Below are 25,349 nucleotides of genomic sequence, written 5' to 3'. Positions count from 1 at the left end.
TTTTCACTTATCTCATTTTTGTAATCCTTAGGGCTCTGCACACTTTACGTCTGCTAACCAGTGCTAAAGTGCATGTGTCTGCTCCTTAAAACCTTGCAGCGTTGGCTTATACCCAATAGTCATATTTAATTTACTTGTAAGCCCCTAGTAAAGTGGTACTACATAACCCTGGGCCTGTAAATGAATTAAATGCTACCAATGAGCCTACAGCACTGATTGTGCACCCCCAGTTAACTAGTTATTTCAAACATGTCTTATGGCTGCCATTGCAGCCTGTGTGTGCAGCTGTAAACTGCTGTTTCGACCTTGCAAAATAACCCTCTTGCCAGGTAAAAATCTTCCTTTTCAATACATTTAAGACTCCCCTATAGTAGGTTGGTTGGCAGGGTGCAGTGTATTTAAAAAGTTGAACATGTACTTTTAACTTTTACATGTCCTAGTCAACAAAAACTCTTAAATTTGTTTTTCACTGCTGCAAGGCCTACCTCTTCCATAGGATAACACTGGAGTGACATTATTACATTTAATAAGCTGTAATTTCCAAATGCGAGCAGGTCACCAGCTCATGTTTGATGTCTGGAATTGTAATGATAAATGCTTTCTCATGTAAAGTCAGATTTTAATTTACAACTTTGAAAATGGCACTCTTAGACAGTTGACATTTTCCTGGCTTACCCATTTGATGTCTATTGCCTGTCTCTGGGTGTTCTGCTTTCCTGCTCTTATCTCATGAACAAGCTTACAGAACCTCTCTGGAATGCACATCTGAGTTTAAAGAAGATATTTATTGTTATTATTACTTCACCACGAGAGGCACGAGAGACAAAATTAGTAGATTGGAAGCACACGTTCAAAATTAGTTGCAGCAATGAAAGCAAAATATATCAAAGTACTTCTCAGTTGCAATTTACACAGCAAATACATGTGATTATATTATAGCATAACTTCAAAGCAAAGCATAAAAGTCAAAATTGCATCACCGTAGGGCAAGGCTGTAGGGCCTGTATTCAGCTTAATCTTTCTGGGGCTTCATGTTGATGACTCCGTTCAACTGCGAGAAAGAGATTTTCTACCCAAACGGGAGACAGGCAACTGACGTCTCTGTTCCTGTCTGAAGTCAAGATAGTTTCAATCTAACTGCTGTAGTCCAGAGCCATCCTTAAAAGCAAACTCAGTGTGAGAACCAAAGAAACTTGGAGAGAGGCCAATTCTCCGAGCCTCACTTGTTCTCAGACTGGATTGAGAGGTAAACACAAAATCTATGTGCTCTTTTCAGATAGGGTCTGGTGTGAAAAACACAGCTTGGTCTACCATGTGGAAAAACACAGCTTGGAAAAACGCAGCTCATCTGCAATGTCTCAACTGCAATGTCTAACTCAACGTTAAAGCCAATAGGCAGCTAACCTAAATATCAAATGTAATGTCTAATGCCATGTCAAAGCCAATAGGCAGCTAAACTGAATACAGAATGTAATGGCTAATGCCATGTCAAAGCCAATAGGCAGCTAACCCACATACCAAATGTAATGTCTAATGTCATGTCAAAGCCAATAGGCAGCTAAACTGAATACAACATGTAATATGCTACTAGTGAACATTGAGCAACTAATATGCGCAGTGATGAAACACAAAGTCATTGGTCAAACACAATTAATAGCATCACACTGGGTCACATGGCTGGGTGTAGTTGGCGGTTAGCATTTGTGTATTGTTTCTAGACAGCCACACATAATAGGGAGCTTGGGTGTGCTTGGATATGCCATGCCTGGCAGGATGGGAGTTTGGAGCCTGGGCTACCCTCCTATGTATGCTTGAAAAGGCTATGTTCTGCCTTCACACAAAGGGCTGCATAAGCCTTGCAGTTGGTCTGGGGCCAGGACTGGGAAGGTAGGTTGCTTGGGGACTTCAAAGTGAATTTCTAGAAGCTTCTCCCACCTTCCAAAGGAAAGCTACCAGGTATAAAATTTGTACCTCATACACCACCTCTTCAGTACACTTCTGGACCTGTGGATACACTGCCAGGATGAAGGACTGTTGTACTGCTGAAAGGACTGCCACCTTGCTGGACTGCTCCTCTGAAGAGATGCAGCCCTGCTGTGCTGAATTGCCACCTGCTGCACTCTGGCCTGGATTAGAAGGAAAGGACTTGCACTGGTCCTAAGAGCTAGCTGGCAGGCCTTCTGCATTTAGCCTCAGGAACAGAAGGCTCCAACAACCTTGACCCCAGCATCTGGACTTTGCCATCTGTGAGTCTACCCTCACAAGTGGTGCCATCCCAGGCCTGGGCACTTGTAAGTGGGCCTAAGATGTTCTGCTAGTCTCAGTGGAACTGACACTCCTCTGCTGCATGACGCAACCTTCAGAAGAGACCATGCATTGTTACTTCTGCAAGGATTGAATCTGGCAGAAAGGTCTGCATTGACTTCGTACCTTGCAGCATCTTAGGAACAACCACTGTGCCATGCATTCTCATCGCAGGCCCTCACTTCGGCTGCCGACAACACCAGACTCTACATCTCAGCCTTGTAGCTCCTCTGAACCAACATATTGCCCAGACTGCATGAAACATCCTTGATGCCAGACTTTGCATTGCAAGCCATCACAACAGGATCATCAACAAAGATGCAGGACCTAGCACTGCAGTCCCACTGCATTTTGGAACCAGCACAACACTCCAGCTCCACAGCGCATCTTCATCGCGGATCCTCACAGTTCTCTGCAAACCAGGATTTGAGATACTCTGTATAACGTGCCTAACTGGGTCACTATAGCCACCGCACTCCATCACTGTCTGCCTGAACATGTAACTTTGTCCCGGTCTGGCGCAGATTTCCACAGCTTGTACTTCGTGCTTTTTGGTGCTATTTTTATTGACATCTTTAAAATTGAATATCTCTGATTCTAGCGCATTTATTAAACATTACTTTATTTTTCTAAACTGGGGTGGTATCTTTTTGCGGAGTGCTTGCACTGTATTACTGTTTGAAATGTTGCACAAATGATTTAATCGTTGCCTATTAAATAAGCCTGACTGCTCCATGCCAAGCTACCTGAGGGTTGAGCACAAGTTAATCTAGGGTTTGCTTGTGACTTCACCCTGAGAAGAATTGTTGTTGTTGTTTGAGAACGGTTCCACCCCGCTGATCCAATAACCCAATTTCTTAGACTCATATTCAGTGGTGAAGATTTGGACTTGTGCAGTGCCATACAGAAAGTTTGTTACATTACCACCACACAGAAACAACTTAAGACCAATAGACATTTTTTTTAAATCTCCTTTGTTGGCTATTTTTTGTTTTTAAAATCTACCTCATTCCTATTACTGGACTGTATGAAACCATACCCACAGGCCTGAAGTTTGAGCTGGCCAACTTGGAAAGTTCCATTGTGGCAGAGTTTAAAGAGTTCTGTAAGGTAAGTGGACTACAAATGAAGACGGGCACAAATGTTTTGGAGCTCCAGAAAGCTGCGAGGCCCAGGACAGAGGTACACCAGTTGATGACAGCCATAGAGGAGCAGGATGATGGGGATGATATGGATGAGCATGATCTTGACATAAGCCATGAAATGCACCCTTCAGTGGAGAAATATGGCCCCTTCCATGAATTAGAACTCCCTGTCAGAGCAGGAAGCAATGTATTCTTGCATGATCTGTCCCAGAGGAGCTGGAAGACAGGAAGGCAGTGTGGCAGTTTCAGTTGCAGATGGCCAAGTTAAATATGGAAAAACAACTGCCACTTGGGGAAAAGAAATGTACTTTTGTGCGTTTGGCTCGCAAAAGCAGCCTCAAAGAGCTGGAACTAATGCAAAACAGACAGATTCCAGCAGAATTGGTGGCAGCGTACACTACGTACAATCACTGTCTGAAGAGGACATGAATATCCATACCTCCAAAGGCCTGGTACACAGTTATGTGGTGGGAGATGATATTTGTAAATGGTTTTCAGCTTACAAGGTGACCATAAAAGTATGCAAAATCTGAGAGGAGAACTGTGTGTGTGTGTGTTGGGGGGGAGGAGGGGTTACTGTGGAAGCATATGCCTCCAGTGGGGAGGGTCACCTTTCTGATCCTAGAAGCAAAAGAACAAGACAGGTCACAATAGAAGAAAGAGGGGGGGAGGGAAACTTAAAAAAGGAGTACTCAAAAGACCCCTAAAACAGTTCCCCAGGGATCAGTGGTAACCAGTCCCAATCTGAATCAAATAAAAATGTGCGTTACAAATATGGCCACTCCAAGGGAGAAACCAGGGCCCGCCAAACTCCCGCAGGACAGGAGACTGCTAGTGCGTCTGCCTTCCCACTGGACCTATTATGTTTTTCCCGCTGGCCCAGTGCCAAATCCACAACAACATTGATGTTGGCTCATAATAGAGCCAGCCACAATGCTGTTGTGCATTTGGTGCACAAGCACCCATCATGCAAATTTGCACACTGGGGCTGGCTGGGGGGGCTGCAGTGCATATGCCAGGTGCTTGGGCTGTGCTGCGCCCCCCCCCCGGGTTCCACCAGCACCACATCTCCACCAGCATTTATATGGCGGTGAAAGTGGCAAGTTAACACTGACGGAGAGGGGGCTCGTAATCCCCATGGCAGTGCTGCTTGCAGCACTGCCCTGGCGGATTGGGACCGCTGGCACCGCCAGGTCATCTGGCGGCCAAAATATGTCAGTGCCGGTGGTAAGACCATGGCGCTTACAGCACGGTCATAATGTTGCAGTCGGACTGCCGCTTTGGAGGTGGTCCGACTGTGACCCTGGCATTCTGGTGACGCCAGGGTCATAATGAGGGCCCAAATGTCCCAAGAGGGCACAACTCCCTCACTGGTGGGCAGACACCTGGTTTGGCAAGTGTAGTGCTTGGGAAGGAGGTGATCCCATTTAGCTTTGGAGAGTTGACAGAGGTGACCCTAGTGTCCCTGAGGGTAAGGAGATGGTGCCAAAAGTCCATATGCCTGTAAATACTTCCAAATATAGGCAGTGTGTCACCATCAATGGGTAATGGGTGGAGGCTCTGAGGGACACAGGAAACAGCATAACTACTGCAAGGTTTCAGCTGGTGTCATCAATGCAGATTCTCCCTAACACATTCCACAAAGTCATAATTCTAGGCAACCGTGAAAGTCACATACTGATGGCTCTGGTTCATTTTGAATCGGGGGGGAAGTGCCTCAAGTTCTCTAAAAGTATCTGTGAGCCCTGCCATGCCTGTATATTTGCCATTGGACAAAAGCCTTGAGCTACCTCGAAGGAGGTAGAGTGCAGGTCACACTTGAAGATGCTTGGATTGCCTGAGTGGGCCTGCATGACCACAAGGTCCATGCTGCGCTGGAAGGGAGTGAAGAGATCCTGGAGCATGAAACAATGACCAAGGTAGCTGCCAAGAAGAGCAAGGGCAAGAGGTGTGTGGAAAACCAGCCCCTGACGTTCTTGTGGTCCAGATTGAGGAGGCGCCTGAGGAGGATGCTCCTGAGCCTTACCGGGAGGACTTTGACACCCTGGGTGATCTGCCTGAGTTTTCTTGATGGCAGGTTGATTGTGGGCCCTTAAGAGAGGAATCCTGCAGAGTGCAGACAGAGTCTCTACTCTAGTGGGCTTGAGGCTGCAAGCTGAGGCCCAGTTAGTAGCTAATACCTCTGAAGAACACCTTATCTATTGGGAGAATGACCTTCTGTATAGTGAGCCTAAGGTTCCTGGACCTGTGGCAGCCTGCGTGCCAGTTGTCCCCCAGTGATACGGGCCTTCCTAATATGGCTGGCTCATGATGTTTCCCTAGAAGGACATCTGGAAAAAGTCTAGACATTTGCAAGGCTTATTACCCACTTCTATTGTCCCCAGATAAATATGGCCTCATATGTATTCTGTGTCCATGTCCCACCTGCCAGGTCAATGGGAACTCAGGGAAAAACCTCACAGCTCCCCGACCCCATGCGTGTCATTGGCCCTCCCTTTGAGAGGGTGGGCATCAATGTTGGTGGTCCCTACGACACCAAGACAGGCTTCATCTTGGTTCATCCTGGTCTTGGTAGACCATGGCACTCATTACCCAGTAGCAATTACTCTGAAGTCAGTGTCTGCACCTAATGGAGATTTTTACCCATGTGGGGTTCCTTAAAGTGGTAGCTTCTGACAGAGGGACTAACTTCATGTCTTCTTGATGTGAGTGTGAAGTGACATAAGTTCTCCACACCCTATCACCCCGACCAAACAGGCTTGTGGGGAGATTCAACAAGACACTCAAAGGCATGATAATGGGCCTGCTGGAGCCCACGAAGGCATAAGTGGAACATCCTCCTTCCATGCCTTCTCTTTGCCTACAGGGAGGTGCCACAGAAGGGGGTTGAGTTTAGCTTCTGTGAACTCTTCAATGGCCACTCTGTTAGGGGACCTCTCAGGCTTCACAGAGAAGGGGGGAGCAAGCTCCCAGGGAGCCCTCTCAGGATGTAGTCTGATGCATGCTGGCCCCCTGCAACCAGATGTAGCACTTCTGAATAAAAGTGAAAAGCAATCTTAAGGCTGTCAACAAGTTATAGAACTCTGGTGGAGTTTCAACGTGAGCAGAACTTGTGGATTATTGACCCTGTGGAGCTCAGAGCTCTCCTGGATCACTGCACAGGCCCGTACAAGGTGAAGGAGCAAAAAGGGGGGGGGGGGATTAACACTTACCTGGTGGATCTGAAGATCCCCTGAACCCCCCTAAGGGTGTTCCACATTAACCAGCTCAAACACACAGTTTAAGAAGTCAGAGGTCAGCATGCTCCTGGTGATAGACGAAGAGGTCCCTATTAAAGTGGCACTACATACACCCAGGGCCTATAAATTAAATGCCACTAGTGGGCTATGGCAGGGGTGGTTTCTCTGTCATTGCCCTGGGCTGAGCTCCTCTGAAATTACTATACGTTTACCTCAAAAAGTATTAAATACATCAATTTATTTAGAGATACAAATGAATCTCTAAATAAATAAGTCTGGACTGTCTCTCCCAGGCTGCCTGCCTCTCCTCGCTCTGAAACACGAGACGGAAGCCAGGCAGTTGTCAACTTTCTGCAGTGTGACACACAATACAGGGTTTACCTTTCTAAAGCCCTTCATTGCCAATGTAATCTGTGAAGGTATCCACTGTGGGCCAGTGACACTGTTGGCGTCATGGCTTTGGGTGTCTCAGTCTGCATCTGTGCATGAGGCCAGATGTTTGTCATTCACCGCCATGGAGACCCACCCTTTCCCATTCATCACACAGTCGGACTGGATGCAGGTATGTGTGATTTAGTACCTCGACCTTGGTAATTGTAAGTGTTATTATGCTAATCTTATGTTATGTATATTGTGCTGAGACCCCTGGTTACGCTGACCTCTCCCACTGTGACACGCCAGGCCCTGGCTGCAGCTCCATTACTGCTTTAGAAGAGGAGCCTCTGTATTTGTTACCCCATGCAATTGATCCAAAAGGTGAGCAGGGTTTTTGCTCTCTTACGAAGCTGATCCAAATATCTGAATAAAGCTCAAAAGGAGAAATATGTGCTTATAGTAAAGACAGTTACATGCTGTATGACATTAAAACTGGCCTTATCTTCATGTCTTTAACATTAATGCCAAATACATGGATTGGTTTATGAACAGGGAATGTTCAAAACGTTAAGGTAATACATGTCACTGATCTAGTTCCTTCTTTATTTCACCTGTTTTATTTAATCTTGCATTCCCCAAGAGTGTTAGCTATTTTATCATGTTGTGTTTCTGTATTTTTTCGTGCATCTTATTACTTTTGAATAGGGCATATTTTGAGTTGTGCCAGATGTTTATGAGCAGCTTTGATTGAAAACCCTGACACTGAGTCTGAAGACAAAGGGGGTTGTTACAACTTTGGAGGAGGTGTTAATCCGTCCCAAAAGTACAGGTAAAGTGACGGATATACCACCATCCGTATTACGAATCCATTATATCCTATGGAACTCGTAATACGGCTGGTGGTATATCCGTCACTTTACCGTCACTTTTGGGACGGATATAACACCTCCTCTGAAGTTGTAATAACCCCCAAAGTGCTTGCCATTGGGTAGCCCTCTCTGCAGAGCACACAGAGCAATGCTCATGTTTTCCAGTTGCAATTGAAATTCTGCATATATGTGTGTGAAGGAGGTACACAGATGTCAAAATATTTACAAGACCAAAGTAAAACAAAATAAAATGCTTAAATGTGAGTGGGTGCAGTGTATGTTTGAGAGTGGTGAGATAAAGAGATGCAAGGAAGTGCATTTGAGGGAGGGTGAAAAGAGGGTGCTTAAGCAGAGAGATGACGTTGAAGAAGTGCAGATGGACTAGATGTTCAGAGAAAAAGGGCATACATATTTAACATATGCACACATAACTGAAGGCCAATACTCCTTCCACAGGTCTCAATAATAGTCAATCCACAGTCTCACAATTTCAGAACTGAAACATTTCCAATGTTAATTATTTATAACAAATCATTGTTGTTACTCATTTATTTCAAACAGCTAACAACCACTGACAAAGCCGATATTATTGGCAAAACTTAGGTGTATGTCAGTTGTGTTATATATTTAGATACAAGAACGTCTTAGAGAGAAACCAAAATTTTGGTTGGGTGTCACACTATCAGAATCACTGAAATGTATTTCACATGTTCCCTTTCGGAGAGCCCCCACTTAAAGACCTGTCTGCACATATGTTGGACTTTTTTGCTTATGCAGCGTCATCCCCAATCGTTTTGCCTCCTGCCTCCTATTTGTTCTGACCTGTTGCTGTTGGCTTTTGAACTCTTTACCACTGCTAACCAGTGCTAAAGTGCATGTGCTCTCCATGTAAATTGTATGGTTGATTGGTTTATCCATGAGTGGCATATTTGATTTACTAGTAAGTCCCTAGTAAAGTGCACTAGAGGTGCCAGGGCCCGGAAATAAAATGCTACTAGTGGGCCTGCAGCACTGGTTGTGCCACCCACATAAGTAGCTCTGTAATCATGTCTCAGACCTGCCACTGCAGTGTCTGTGTTTGCAGGTTTAACTGTAAATTCGACTTGGCAAGTGTACCCACTTGCCAGGCCTAAACCTTCCCTTTTCTTATATATAAGACACCCTTAAGGTAGGCCCTAGGTAGCCCCAAGGGCAGGGTGCAGTGTATGGTTAAGGTGGGACATATACTAATGTCTTTTATATGTCCTAACAGTGAAATACTGCTAAATTCGTTTTTCACTGTTGCAAGGCCTGTCCCTCTCATAGGTTAATATGGGGGCTACCTTTAAATATGATTAAAGTGTAGATTGCCTTTGGAAGCGGATGGACATGTGGAGATTGGGGTCTCTGAGCTCACAATTAAAAAATACATCTTTTAGTAAAGTTGATTTTAAGATTGTGTGTTTGAAAATGCCACTTTTAGAAAGTGAGCATTTTTTTGCTTATACCATTTCTGTGACTCTGCCTGTTTGTGCATTCCCTGTCTGGGTCAGTTTGAAAGTTGGGCTGGTTGCACCTCACACTATACAGTGACACAAAGGGAGCTGGGGTGTAGTGTGCATTTCCTGATGAGCACACTGTGCTAGGAGGGAGGGGAGAAGTGGTCACTTACACCTGAAAGGGATGTGCCTGTCCACACACAATGCAGTCTCAAACCCCCTGGTGTGGGTCTGGGGCCAGGGCTGGGCAAGGCAGGATTTCACATTCAAGAGAGACTTTACTTTGAAGTAGGCCTACTTCAAAGGAGAAATTGGGTATAAGAAGGGCACCCAAAACCACAGACTTTAGATCACTTACATGTTCCCTTTTAGAGAGCCCCCACTTAAAGACCTGTCTGCATATATTTATATATAACTGATTGCAGCCAGCAGCTGTGGGTGTTTCTTGATGCCTGGTTATAGATGTTTTGTCCCGCTGTGCAAGCACACACTTTTAAAGGGCCTGAAAGAATTGTGCTGTACAATTTTCACATTACAGCAGCTGTTACATATTAATGCAGTAAGATTTAATGTGTTTAATATTTCAAGTTTTTCTCCCTGACCCCAATTTGCCCATTACGCTTGCTCGCTTCACTCGCTACATAAAAGTCGTACACAACTTTAAGCCCGCCACTTTCCATTGTCACCAGCCCCACTGTGTTTTAAGTCATAGGTCCTTCAACAGGAGAGTTCTAGTTCCTAAAATACAACCTATGACAAATAAATATACAAAGAGAATATCTTGTGTTTACAGTTCCTAAAATGTCAAATAAAGTTTATGCTGTCCATTGCTATGTACAACTTTACTTTAAAGAGTTCGACATGTTAATGTTCGCATTTCTCTGTCCATGCTGATGTACCATGGTATTTTATCCCCATCTATGGCTTTCCTGTTTTTTGAGCAGAAACAAAATTCCAGTTCGCTCGGTATCCTGGTATTTGTAGCACCAGTACAAGTACGTAATTTAAGTGATGAACCATGCCTTTCATGAAATCGACCAACTTCTTAGTCTTTTTAGACTGCGCTAGAAATAGCTTTAGCTGCCTTTTCAGCCTTTTGTAATTCTCTGTAATTCTATATATATAGAAAGGGGTTTTGGACCAGTCTCCTTCACCCGGTAGTCTGTAGGACCGTCATTTCCACTCTGATTCAGCCCACAGAACAGCATGCATACAGTAGTGCTTCAAAAACTGACTCTGCTGGGAGTGTCAGTCTCATTTGGGACCCGCCAACAAAATAGCCATGCAGTAACTGAAAGGTTTATCATGTGGAGGGATGGCATTTTGCATGTTTTGACAGTATGCGATCACCAGCATACAAAGCAGTCTTTTTAGGTCGAGCGTTAGCGTTTTGCCTGCTGTATACTTTTATGTATACTATACTGTAAGTTCCAGCATTTTCATTTGTTAGTTGTAGTGTCCTTCAAAAACCCTTGCTTGCTAGTGGTCAGTTCTGCCTCTTTTTCCTGCCTTTTTTCACTTTGGGAGCAGCACAAAGTACTGTGTAATTACGCTATGTCCTGTCTCTTCTGTAAGGGACTTTTTTTAGCATTTGCCTGTTTCACTTCAGCACTGTGAGTGCTTGTTCAGTCCCTCCTCCCTACCAGCTCCCTTTGCAAACATAATAAAAACAGGGGGGGGGCTTTTCCGCGGCCAGCTTGCTCTCCCCTCACTGTTTTTTATGTTGTTTAAGCATGATACCGTTTCTTGTGCATATTTTTAAAAGGTCACAGTAAAACATGACCCATGTGTTTATGCGAGTTGAGCTGTAAAGCTTATTGTTTTCATCTCCGCGTGGGCTGATCAGTAAAACACAATCCATGTGTTTATGCAAGTTATGTCCAGCTTTTGGGAGGAGACATATGCTGCTTATTTTGGAGGCCTGGCACTTATTTCTCTCCACATCACACATTTCAAGAGGACAACAGAGGGGAAAAAAACAAGCATTTTCAATGCAACGGGTCTCGCATTTGCTCGAGTTAGAGCTATTAGCGCTGTAAACTCCTAACTAGACTTTTTTTGCCAAACAAATGAAAAGAAAAAAAAACTGGGGTTTACATAGCGCGATTGTGATGCATTTTCTTTTCATTTGTGTGGCAAGAAAAGTCCGATTATGAGTTTACAAAGCTAATAGCTCTAACTCGAGCAAATGCGAGACCAGTTGCATTGAAAATGCTTGTTTGTCATATCGTCGTAGCCCTTACACATACAGCAGAGAACCCTGAACACCCACAGAGAGTGCATAAGTAAGGAGTATCCAGTTTTCACTCCTACCTGCTTGCACAGTATAACGCAGCCTGCATTTGGCATGTAGCATGTTAGGCAAATACTGGGGTATAAAACACTACATAAAAAAACAAGCTATTATTTCAAAGTTGCCTGTTTATGCCAGGCTCCTCTTAACATTGTAGAATTTCCACACAGCAACATAAAGTTTTGTGACAAAGATTTAAAAAAATGAAAAATATTACTTCCTATAGATATGTTTATTTTAAAATTATTTTTGTTACTGATGCATAATAAGCCCCTCACCACTTGCTTTGAAGTGCAAAGAACCCTCCTGCTGTTCAGAGCAGTTTGTTCTTCTCTTTGTGTACTGCACCGAGGTGTTTTTAGAATGAGTTATAAACTATCAGGAAGAGTCATCAACAAGCCAACAAGTAAACTAATACAGCCATGCCAGATCTGGTCCTTGTTTCCAGAAAGTATAACATACTTATGCCTTGAGTTTCTTCCGGCCAAGTCGAAGAAAGACATTGATGCACATAAAATTAAAAACACATTTCAGTTTCATAGCTGCAAAAAGTTGGCGTAGTTTCTGAGAACATTAATATTAATTGTCAAAGACGTACAGCTCACGGAGCAGCAGGAGCTAGTACAACAGCTTTAGAATCTGGTTGTCTAAAATCACCTTCTTCTCCGAGAAGTACTGTGCTCCCACAAATAAAGAACATATATTTTTTTCTGTCTGGGATAAAATATGGCAAGTTGTGCAGCATAAGCGATCTGAAATCTGTGTTTGTTGAAAATGTCATTAGCACTAGCAGAAAGATGTTTTAGCATAGCAGCGAATAGAGCTGCACATGTACTTGCACAACGTTTGTCTCGGCAAACCTGATTCAGCCATCAGTTCTACCAAGGTTGGAAAATTATTTACTCTAAAGTATGGTAAGAGTAACACTTGTATTCAGAGAGGCTTAAGCTGCAAAAAACGCTATAGGAAACAAGTTGTCCACTTGCTGCAATTTTGACTAGTTTCACTCTTAAAATACTGTGTTCCATACATATTGAAAATGCTGGCATACAATATGGAAAGTTGATTACTATTGTTGAGTAAGAGGAAGAAAGGAACCTTCAATAGTGCATTCAGGGACTTATTTAGAGTTCTGCGGATGGGATACTCCATCACTAATGTGGGAGATGTTCTGTTTACTAGATTAGAAGTGCATTATAGTCTATTTCACTAGTGACACGGAGGAGGGATATCTATAACATTTTTCCTGTATACAAACTCTTCTTATTAATCCTGTACACAATGCACATTCAAAGATAGACCTATTAGCTTTCCTAAACTGTGTTTGTTATTGAGTCTACTGTGATTCCAATCTGTGGTGTTTATTTGAGATTCCACTTTCATGACCTGAAGATGTCAACGTTTAATCATGTTGTATATCAACGTTTTTGTTTTTAAAGGTCTCTGTTGTTCTTCATTCAGTCAATTAAAATTTATTTGGTGTAATCATTCTATCCAATGCAATATACACTGCAGTAAGGGCCATAAGTGATTTTTATGTATTTACAAACTTGATACACAAGTTGTTTGATTAGATGATGAAGGGCCAGATGTAACAAAAAAGGCATTTACGATTCGGAAATAGCGATTTGTAAGAAATCGCTATTTCTGATTCACAAAATGCAATGTATCATATTTGCGATTCTGTAATAGCGTTTTCTTAAAATCTCAAATGCTATTACTGAATCGCAAATTGCGATACCGGCCCCATTCGCACCTATGTGCCTGTAGGCCCATATTTGCGAATATTTAGCATTTCCCAAATTGCGAATTCCTAACTGGAATTCGAAAATTTGGGAAATGCAAACCCCAGGGATCTGCGGGCCTAAGGCCCCCTCTGCTACACCCCAAGAAACTTTTTAAGGACATGTATGGCACACACATGCCCCTTTGGCATGTGTGTGTTACATGTCAATTAAAAAAATGCATTTTTAAAATTTGCCCATGGTTACCACTAAGTTCAACTTGGTGGTAATAGCGATTCCTTAATGCCCAATTTGCATTAAGGAATTGCTTGTTACATGTGGTTTAGAAATCACAAATAAGGATTCCTTATTTGCGATTTCTTATTTAGAGAATTGCAATTTGCGATTCTCTAAATGAGGTCGCAAATAAGGAATCCTTATTTGCGATGACACATTTAGAGAATTGCAAATTGCGATTCTCTAAATGGGGTCGCAATTTTAAGGAATCGCTATTTTAGCGATTCCTTAAAATTGCACTGAGAATGCCTTTCTTACATTCAGAAAGGTGATTTTGCATTCGCAAACAGATGAATTTTGCAATTCGCACCGTTTGCGAATGCAAAGTTCTTTGATACATCTGGCCCCATATTCTCTCCACTGTCTTGCCACTTGGGCCTTCATATTCCAGTTCCTTCTTGGTTCTTTGTGTTCAGTAATTACGATTTTCATTTTTCAATTTTCGATTGTATGTGCAAGTTAAATCTTTGCACACAGATATTATAACATTTTCATTCTCATGTTGCAAACGTACTTAGTGAGTTACCTGTTCCTGGGACCTCAGTGTAATTTGTTCTTGTTGGAAAATGGGTTATTGGGAAGGGCAGGTAAGTACCTACACTTAGCAACAGGCCACTAACCTCCACTTAGGTCCAGTTAACCCAGCTCATCCTTGGTAGCTTGGCAACAAATGAAAAGGCTTAACTTAGGAGACAAGTGTGTAAAGCATTTAAAAATCACAAAACAGTAAATAAGTAAAATATAAAACACAATGACACCAAAATGATTACAATCGAATAAGGGGGACTGGAGATATGAATTTTTAAAGAATTAATGTTTTTAGCGCATAGAAGCAACTAGCGCTCAAAGGGTTAAAAAGGTCAGACTGAAAAGGAACAAAGTCCAGAGTTCCGGCCACCCACGAGGTAACACTGTCACAGTTACTTTTCAAAATTGTTTCTTGATACAGGAAAGTGGTCCACAGCACCAGCCAAGGGTTCAGAGGCTCCGGTTTGCCTCTTGGTGTCTGGGACTACAACTCCCACAATGCACCTCTTCAACTTATGGAGTTGCTCCAAACATCTCCAGACTTCTTGATCCTTTTCCAGAGGTCCTTTTTGGGTCCCTGAGGTGTCCACAACTTGATCCAGGGTTCCAGAAGCTCTGAGTTGCTCCTTGGGAGTTGGGACTACAGTTCCCAGAATGCCTTGTCAGAATCTGCTTGCAGGACTTGATGCAGGGGGCTCAGGACAGCTCCTTTGTGCCTGTAGCAAACAGGGAGTCGCTTCTTGAAGCAGTAGAAGGCAGGCAAAGTCCTTTTAGAAGACAGTTGGAGCAGTCCTTCTGAGTGCAGTGTCCAGGTGTAGATCAGTGGTCCAGCAGGCCACTCCTTCTTCTTCTGACATTGTTCCTTGTTGGGATCTGATAGGGAACTGAGGTGTGGGTGCAGGTCTGCCAGTGTTATCCTTGCTCCTGGGTGAAAAACAGAGGGGTCCTGGATCTCCAGTCAGGTGCAGGGTCCTTCCCCATGTGATGACCACTTCCTGGGATTTGTGGTAAAAATCAGTCCCAGGGAGCAACATTCCTCAAAAATCCATCATGGCTGAAAGTGATCTTTGGAGGTTACATCTGGCTCAGCCCACTCACTAGTGTGGCTAAAAATCTTAAACACACCCTCCTCCTGCCCTCTCCTAATCTAATCGGGGGGGCACCTAATTGTCTGGGTTTGCAGGATGTGAGGGAGGTGCTGGGTTGCTCCAAATGTCCTTCCCTGCCTTTGAAGACCAGTTTGGCAGCCCTCCCCCTTCCTGCTTCTCCATCTGCTGAGGAAAGATCTCCTCCCACAGGCACATATCTTTGTGTTTAGCCCAGGCTACTTCACACCTCATCAAGACAGCCTGGTCAGGCTGCCAGAGGTTGGCCAATCAGAGCAAAGCACTACAGGGCTCAAGTTGGCAACTTTTTAGGTAACGTTTAAAACTTTTTACCTGAACAATTTATGTTAAATCCAACAATTGTCAATTGTGGGATTTATTATAACAATTATTTGATACCAAACTTGAGATATCTGTCATGTAAGGGGGCTTTATAAATTAAAATAAAGTCTCCCCATTCTAGCCTATGGGGTCCATTCACTACAATGAGGGAAAACAAATGTGGCTGTTTTACCTCACCAGGGCTTATAAAACTATATTTATAAGGTCCCTGCCTATAGTTACATGGTACCAAGCCACAGAGGCACATAGGGCACACTTTAGGGGTGACCTATATGTACAAATAAGGTAGTTTAAGACTTTGGAAGAACTTTTAATTCCAAAGTCGAATTTGCATGTAACTTTAATTTAAAAGCCTTGCCTTTAAAATGACACGGGGCACCTCAGCAGTGCACCTACGGGTGGACTACCTATGCTGGGGTCCCTAAACCTACATACCCTACTATGTACTAGGGACTTATAGGTAGGGTGACATAGCCAATAATAAGTAGCCTAATTTGCATACTGATTTTACACAGAGCACAGGCCCTGGGACTGGTTAGCAATACCCAGGGAACCAGTAGAGTCAGGAAAACGCTGGTAAAAAGTGAAAAATGGGGGCAAAAAGTTAGTGGGCCTTTGCAATCAGCCCTGTATTCTCCCCATTCTTGAAACTGTTGTCTCACGCTAACACTGTTTAATAGGTCTCAAAGATTGTGTCTATGAATTAAGGTTTGCTATACCGTATCCCCTTTGTGACCTCTGTAGTGTAAAGGATTTCAATAGGTGGTCCTCCGCACTGGAAAAGAAAATGCTTCTGTTTTAAACATTGGAAGCAGTTTATTTCTGACCAAAGTCAGAAAATGTATTCTTACCAAGTTTCCCAGGTCAATGCATGATGTGGTGCTCCAATGCAGGATTTTCTTTTGAATACTGGGACTCGTGATTGTATTTTTAAATTATAAAACAGGACTACAAGTCACACTATTCAAAGACAAAAAAGTGAACTGGAGCACTACGTCACGCAAGGACCAGGGAACCTTGGCAGCGATGAAAGAAAGGTAAGAGTATGCTTTTTTGTTTGCTCTGATGCGCAGCACAGTGATGTCACAGCAAAACAGTACAAACGTGAAAGCTGACAGTGCCACTTTTAAGGCGATGCGACACAGTGGTTTTTATGTAAAAGGTTTATTAGCACTAAAGTACCAACCCCTGGCTGTGCTGTTCTCCGCCACAACTGACATCAAGCTCCAGCTTCCTAGAATCTACAAACCCGATTCCAGAAGTGGAAGCCCTGTTGTCTAGGGACAGCATAAGCCATGAGTCAAAGCATATGAAATACAACACGTATGAAATAGATCAGCCACAAATAGCGCAGTCTGCATTCATTTTTGATCAGTGTCACATAATGCCGCCATCTGAGCACCTGTCAGCACAGAGAGGTTGCAATGATGAGAGGACAATGTCCCTATCCCAGTGCTGTTACTCTGAAGTGTATCTTGAGAATCACACTGGACACTCAATCCCCAAGCAGGAATCCAAACCACTAAACTACCCGGGAAATGTTCTTGCAAGGGAGCAACCTTCTCTATGGATTTGTGCTCTCCCAGGCACAACCGTCTTTCTGACATGGGTAGGGAGTACCCCCCCATCCCCATGACTCTGCCCTCCAGGGAACAAAAAGCCAAAGAGACAGCATGGAACGTTTAGCAGCTGTAACAAGTGGGCGAATAGCCTCCATGAGCATTAACAATGTGCTCACCCTCTGTCCCATGTACAACAGCCCACTCTCCTAGTGTAGTAGTAAAGCCCACTGGTCCATCGGGGAAAGTTTTAATTTGCTGTTTGAGGGGGCGATCCCCCTTGGCATGAGCCTGTGTTCCCCCCAACCAAGCTATAAGACCCTTTCTGCACCTAGGGTAGCTAAGGGATGTTTACTCCTAACTTGCTGTCTGGGGGGGTCGTAAAAGCTCACTAGACCACCAGGAAGCATTTTATTTGCAGGTTGGAGGGAACAACACCCCTGTGCCCCCCCACCCTGATGCCTGGGCAGAAAAGTCTTTTGGTTCTTTTTCTGCCCCATCTGGGGGACGGATATGAGGTCTTTATCCTCAATCTGCCCCCAAGGTCAAAAAGTCAATTAGATACCAGGGAATATTTTACAGGAAAGTAAGTGGGGGTAGTGTGCCATCCCTTCTTCCTCTGCCCATCACAGACATAGGCATGTGTTCCCTCCCACCCCAGACACAAGAGTCTTTCTGTCCCTGTGGGGTAAGTATAGGGGGTGGTTACCCCAGTATGCTCCCTCTGGGAACAGAAAGCCCACTAGACCTACATAAAACACTTTTCATTTAGTGGTTGAGGGGAGCGGATATCCTGGCCATTGGAATGTGCTACCCTCACCCCCAGGCACCATAGTGTTTCAGCCCCTTGGTGCAAATAGAGGGGGGTTATCCCCAAGCTACACCACTCTACAATGGCAGAATGCATAGTAGATCATCCGGGAATCTTTTTATTTACTGTTTATGGGGAGCAGCCACTTGGGCACAGGCCTGTGGTCTTTCCTACCCCAGGGCACAACAGTCTTTCTGACCCCTCCGGTGCGTGCATAGGGAGTGTTTCCCTCTAATCTGCCCAAAGCCTACTAGACAACAGGAAATTGTCACCCCAATTTGCTCCCTGGGTGTCAGGACGCCTACTAGAGCACCAGAGAATGAATTTACTTTCTGCGCCACCCTGGGCTTAGGCCTCTGCCCCCCCCCCAATACTGGTCACAACACTCTTTCTGTTTAGGTTACAAGTAACACATTGCTGGAAAGCAATTTAGTGCAGATCTAGAAACCATTATTTGCTTTCAGGGCACTTGGCATGGAATTCGATGACTGGGCTTTGAAACTTTTTTGTCTGCTCGCATCAAAGGTAAACCTATTGAAAAAGTTTTGAAAACAAAATTCATTTAGCATGTTCTTTTGAAATATTAGGAACAACGACAGAACGTTATTTATTAACGTTTTGGGGAAATGTAATTAAAATGTATATTGTTTTTAAATAACAATCTAACACTATCCATGTGATTTATTTTTCCTAATGGTTTCACAGATACCAACCTGAAGTATATAATTCGATGCTCAGTTGTCAGTGCTGCAAGATGGTAGAGTTCAGCATGAAATCGGTGACTTTGACATTCAAGGATGGACAATCTATTGTTTACAAATACCGTTATGCAGAGAAGTGTGGTTGCACTTCTTGTAAGTGAAAGACAATCTACATTGGAAACACAACTGGACTGTGACAAGGAAAACGACAATCCTGAAAGAAATGAAGACATTAAAAAGAAAAAAATCAAGATTTTTGCTCTCCTAGATTGTACTAGTACTGTACCAGAACATCCTGTATCTTTTTGCTTCGAAGCTACAGATTTGGGGAAATCTATTTTATTCAATAATCAAGCAGGACATTCATCTGTCTAAACAAAAGATACTGCAAATGATTTAAGTCTGGAAATTGGAAGGCATGGGACCTAGAGCGGAAACGCTACCCAGAAATAGTCTCTAGTTTGAAGAGGAACTTCAAAAGATGATTTACTGTCAATACCGAACCGTTACAAGTGAAAATATTACAGCTTTGGAGGCCTAATTCTGTTAATGTACACTTTCCCGTCCAGCGAATTATAACCACAAAGCTTGTTTTTTTGTGGAAATGTTGAAGGGTAGTGGAAACAAAAATCCATCAATGATGTTAAAAAACATTGTTTCCTTAATGCTTCACTTAATATTCTAGGGACTCTGCCATTTTCTTTCTCCTTCTGACAATCTATTTAATTCCACATCCATACTGTTCTGTATATCAACGGCACGTGAAACCGCATTGAACAAACATCAACATTATTAACACAGGCAACAAACTAATAAATAATAGTTTGTGGTTTAGCTCTTTCTTATAATCCCCTTTTATCTTTGCGATGTTTTATCAATACTAAATAGTTTTGTCTCGTTCACTCCCTTTATTTCTCTTCGCCTGACTTACTCCTTCATCAAGCAGACATGTCTTCAGTCTTTTCCATCCAGTGTCATTATTAAAATACTCCCCTAATCCAGAGCTTTCACCCGTTGTCTGACTGTGACAAACAACTGTTCAGTTTTAGGATCTAGTGTATGAATCAACGTGCCTGACCTATTGGCTTGCAGCACAGAGAGTAGGGGCCAGATGTAGCAAAGGGTTTTTCTCATTCTGTGTCAATGGGACAATGTGTTCGTACATAGGGCCTTAGATGTTTAGAAAACCTAGGTGTTCACATTACACATGTTCTTTATAGGAATGTTAGGTTGGATTGGCCATTCAGTATTACCCGTTCAAATATATTTGGCACAATGATATGATGGGCAACAAGCAAGATCCTACCATTTGATATATAATAAAATGATGTACACAGAGAACCTGGGACGATTTCTGGGTTTTGTTTTTGCATTCCTGTTAATGTCCTTCATTTAAATTACTTTACAGTGATTAATAAAATTGTAGCAGAACACATTGTGGTATTTTCATTCAACATATGTGGACGTGCTTAAAATTATAAGTTATGCCTTAGACCACTTTAGTTTCTTCAATGAGCTCCCTCTAATCTAGACTGTCTTAATTCAGATCACTTGCTGGTTTTTTAGGCCGTCAGAGAACTGAGGTTAAATGAGGTTTGCTGAGGTTCTAGTAGAAAGGACTGGTCCACGCCATTTATGACTTTTTACACTTGTAGCAGGCTGACTTTCTTGTTTTCCTACTAATCATCCCTGCATTTTCCTGGAGCTATGTTTTTGCAGCTCACCTGACCTATTGGTTGTTGGCCCCAGATCTCCATTATGTTTTTTTTTTGGCAGGTGGGGGGATGTAGGACTGACCTCAGGAGTACTTAAATTTTTCTCCCTGAAAATAACTGGGATTAAGCCGATGAAGGTATTATAATCATAGATGTAACAAAAAAATAATATATAACAGTTGTTTGATAAAAATACTTTAATTGGTTAAGGCAGAAACAATACTCTTCAGCACTGTGGTCTACATATGTAATGTTTAAAAAAAAAAAAAATATTTAAAAAAAAAAATCCCTCCAGCTGTAGTAGAACACCAACCACCCCAATGCATAAGACCAAGATACCAGCTGCAATGTCAAGAGAAGCTTTATCATAACAAAAGGTTTCCATATGACTGATAAAAGAACAGGCATAGCAACAAGTATCCACGAGCACAAATGAAATACTACAAAGCTATATATTTCTACAACTCAGCGTGAACCATCAGTCAAAGAGCACATTGTTCACATTCACATAGTTCACATGCACATAAAATATTTACTTTTTCATCGACAATAAAGCTGGGTCAAAGTGAGTTGTGAATTATTTTTTAATATTAATATAAATGCTAACTATATATTTTGCCTGCACTTCAGATCCTGGTGAGATGGCTGTCATTAAGGGCCTGATTACAACCTTGGTGGATGGGATGTTCTATCACAAACATGATGGATATCCTGCCCGTTGTTTTACAAGTTGCAAGGATATAATGCATCTTGTAATATGGAGGATGGCATACCCGTCATGTTTGTGAGGGAGTATCTCATCCGCCAAGGTCGTTATCAGGCCCAAAGTATTTAACTCCCTCTGTAACATTCTATTTGACTGTGACTGTCATTTTTTCAATTGCAAGTATATATGGTGGTCAAGTTTAAGTGGCAGCATGTTTTTTTTCTTTTTTCCTCTTTTAGTGGAATATGTGTGCAATAAAAAATAAAAAATACACAACCCTCTGACCAGCTCGCCAAGGCAAGGCCTGCAAGCTTTGTCAATGCTCGTTTTAATGTGAATTGCTTCTCTCATGCCCCAGATATATATATATATATTTGGTGAATGGAATGGTGGCTCCTCCAAGCTTCACCTCCCTATACTCCATGCTCCATGCTCCATTACTCCTTGCGTTTTCAAAATGTAAAGCTGGAGAAGGCAAGGGCTTGAGGTTGGTGGTGAGACATCTGTTGGCAAGGTACTGGGGATTTTTAATGTGCACCAATGTTTGCAACAGCTGGAATATCGCCATGAAGATTATCAAATAAGCCAATGTAGGGGCGGGGAGGCCCGAAAGAGATCTGAATAAAACCATCCTACCTTGAAGGGCCTAAACATCACTGTGTCATAAAGATTCAATATTACCTACAAATGCTGTACATTTGTAGTAATAAGTATCGTTTGCCTGTGTCTTTTGGCTGTTAAGCAGGTGGCTCAGCAAGTTTGCAAGACTCTGACAGAATGTGCTGTTCGAAGAAATGAAAAATGCCACACAGAGAAAATCCTAATGCCAGTACACAGTATTATTGGCCGCATGTGCTCAAAAAACGTATCAGGCGATAGGAAAAAAACACTTATATGATTATCTGATAAGATCACATAATTCATCTGTTTTCTTCTTTGGGGTAAAGTGGGGATCTATTCTAGCATATTCAGCCTTCAGTTTTTCTTTCACCTCTACCTGGTCAGCGGCTTCATCAGAAGAAAGGAACATACTGATAAATAGAACATTGGAATGATGGGAGCTCCATTAAAGACAATGGAGTGCTCCCGGGTGCTCATGGCTGGTAGAAGCCTGGAGCTGAAACATTCCAATGTTTATTGTTCATAGCTGTTGCTCTGAGCAAAGGCCTCATAGAGCACAAGGGGATTTCAATCCCTCTGGCTCCATGGGGCGTTCGTTTTATTAATTAGAACATTCTGCCCTCTAGGAGCAGAATGTTCTATTAGCCTTAGAACCCATCCTAGCTGGGTTAGAATGGCCATTAAAGGCCTACACCCTTGCTTAAGGCCCCTATTTTCAGGTCAGGCTTTTAACACTGGAGTCGGCCTTTAATGGCCTGTGTGGCCTGCTACTGCGGGCTGCAAGGCTATATTAACAAACAGAGCATATATTTCAACATGCTGTTTGCGGCGTCCCTAGCTAGTTTTGAATGCACACAGGGGTGCTATGATACACAGATTAGGACCCGCTAGGACAGTTCAGCTCATCTTAATTACATGTTCTTTGGTGGCATTAGTGACTTTAATACCTATATATCTTCATGAATATCGAATATTTGCAGTGATTGTGAAAATATTTAGCAGTATGCAGGAGAGGCTGCAGGTTTTTTGTGGTCTGAAATTGGTTGATAACAACTGTGACAGCCTGTGGCTCCCAGGCTCTTAAAGGCACCACAATTAAAGGAGTATAGGCAGCCTACATGAGTCAAAAAAAACATAAAAGCATTGTCTGGTTTTATCGACAGAGAGGTCGAAACCGAAAGTCTCATCAAGAGGGCACATACCATTTCATTAATAGGCACCACTGAATAAATATGATGTATCTATCATAACTACTGTAGGAATGCCATTCCTATGACATTTAAAAAAATATTTAATCACCATGTTCATTATGTTTCGTGAAACATAGAGAGAAAATAACAAACGTACAAAACTTCCCCACTAAGTCCCTTTCACAGTTTTTAATGACCAATGGCACAAATGTTCTAGCCATTCTTTTTTAGCATTAAGTAGCCCACTGCAAATGGCGATTTTATTCTGCCCAGCTTTTAAAGTTCTAAAAGATGGAATAAGGATCCCTGTAAACAAATGATTCTGGATCTTGAACTTTCCATTGAAGGCATGGGAAAGACAGAGGGGCATATTTATGAGGGGATTTGCATCATGTTTGGACTACGCAATGTGGTACATGCTCAACGCTCTGAATGCAATTTATGAAGCCAAGGAAGGCCACTTTGTGTGGTCCCTAGTGGCTTCATAAATCTGGAGTAAATCAACACAGCACAAATTGCTGCTTTGCTTTACTCTGCATTGTTAAGGCGTTCCATGGGCATTGTGTGGGTGTTCCCATGCAACTCCAGTGGATTTTAATGCATTCCCAGATTGATCAGAACTGGCGAACCTCTGAATGTGCCAAAATTGTACGCCTTCCCATGGGAGGCTTTATAAAGAGAAATATCTTTATTCTCTTTGTTACTTCCTTTTCATATGTCGGCTGCATTGTGCAGCACACTTAAAGAAACATGCCTCAGGGAATTGTTTTTGTGCAGGAAGGTACCCCTTCCCACACAAAAAAGTCCTGCATGCAACAGAGGCACCTTTGCACCATGGTACAAGGGTGCCTGCATTGGCGCTAGGCAACCAGAAGGAATCCAGCGCAGGACAAAAGGCAGGAAAGCACTGCATTGACATCAATACAGCACATTCCTACCCTTTCACTGTCGCACAGTGCAGCACAGCAAGGTTACTTGCTACTTTGCTCTGTGCTGCACTGTGTGTCTTGCTCATATATATGCCCCTGAATATTTTCAAGCCTGACATCACGAAGGTGACTATATTTTGTTAGCAAAAGTGTTAGCCACATGATGAGATTTTCTGACTGGCAGGTCTGAAATAAGTCCTCGATATGTTTGTCTTTTTTATCATGAAACATGAGGGTTTCTGTTGAATTACCACAGTGCTGTCAGCTGCCTCAAGAAAAAACACACTCCCTTCTTTAGTCCAACATTCTCCTGAAGGTGGGATATAGGGGTATATTTACAATAAAGTGATGCAACGCAGCACAGCCAGCAAAGCTGCCGCGCTTCATTGATTCAATCAATCAATCAATCAATTTGTAAAGTGCGCTACATACCCGTGAGGGTTTCAAGGTGCTGGGGGGGGGGGGGCAGGGTGCTGCTACTGCTCGAAGAGCCATGTCTTGAGGAGTTTTCTGAAGGAAAGAAGGTCCTGGGTCTGTCGTAGATCCGACAGGAGGGTGTTCCAGGTCTTGGTGGTGAGGTACGAGAATGATCTGCCGCCGGGTGATTTGCGCCGGATGCGGGGGATGGAGGCGAGGGTGAGGTTTGCGGAGCAGAGGTGCCGGGTGGGGGTGTAGAAGCTGAGCCTGTTGTTCAGGTATGTTGGTCCGGTGTTGTGGAGTGCCTTGTGTACGTGGGTGAGGAGCTTGAAGGTGATCTTCTTGTTGACGGGGAGCCAGTGGAGGTCTCTTAGGTGGGAGGTGATGTGGCAGTGGCGAGGGATGTTGAGGATGGCGGAGGCTTTTTGGATGCGATGGAGGCATTGTAGGAGTTTGGATGGGATACCGGTGTAGAGGGCGTTGCCGTAGTCGAGTCTGCTGCTGATGAGGGCCTGGGTTACTGTTTTCTTGTTTCTGTTGGGATCCATTTGTAAACTCTGAGAAGCATGCGGAAAGTGTTGTAGCAGGAGGAGGAGATGGCGCTGACCTGCTTTGACATGGAGAGTGAGGAGTTGAGGGAGAAGCCGAGGTTTCGTGCACTGTCGGTGGGTGTCGGTGGGGGACCCAGCGTGTTCGGCCACCATGAGTTGTCCCAGGCGGAGGGGATGCGCCCAAGGATGAGGACCTCTGTTTTGTCCGAGTTCAGTTTGAGCCGGCTGTCTCTCATCCAGTCGGCGATGGCTTTTAGTCCCTCGTGGAGGATGGTTTTGGCGGTGTGCGGGTCCTTGATGAGGCAGAGGATGAGTTGGGTGTCGTCGGCGTAGGATATGATGTTGAGGTTGTGCTGACATGCCACTTGTGGAGGGGGCCCATGTTGATGTTGAACAGCCTCGGGCTGAGGGATGAGCCCTGGGGTACGCCGCAGATGATGTTGAAGGCT

General features: G+C 43.4%; 1 protein-coding gene across 1 annotated transcript in view; it reads left to right on the top strand.

Annotated features, from left to right (window-relative positions):
- The window catches only part of LOC138283523 (mucin-2-like), a gene marked incomplete at its 5' end in the record, with an annotated part of 528,362 nt that extends 508,203 nt beyond the window's left edge, over positions 1–20,159 (top strand). The window contains one exon of the mRNA XM_069221463.1: positions 18,776–20,159. Coding sequence (XP_069077564.1) covers positions 18,776–18,932 — 157 coding nt within the window. The remainder of the gene's footprint in view (positions 1–18,775) is intronic.
- Between the last annotated feature and the right edge of the window lie 5,190 nt (positions 20,160–25,349).

Source organism: Pleurodeles waltl, chromosome 3_1 (genome assembly GCF_031143425.1).
Source record: "Pleurodeles waltl isolate 20211129_DDA chromosome 3_1, aPleWal1.hap1.20221129, whole genome shotgun sequence".
NCBI classification, from domain to species: Eukaryota; Metazoa; Chordata; class Amphibia; order Caudata; family Salamandridae; genus Pleurodeles; species Pleurodeles waltl.
Note: the sequence above shows the minus strand (reverse complement) of the source record. Positions and strands in the feature narration are given on the sequence as shown.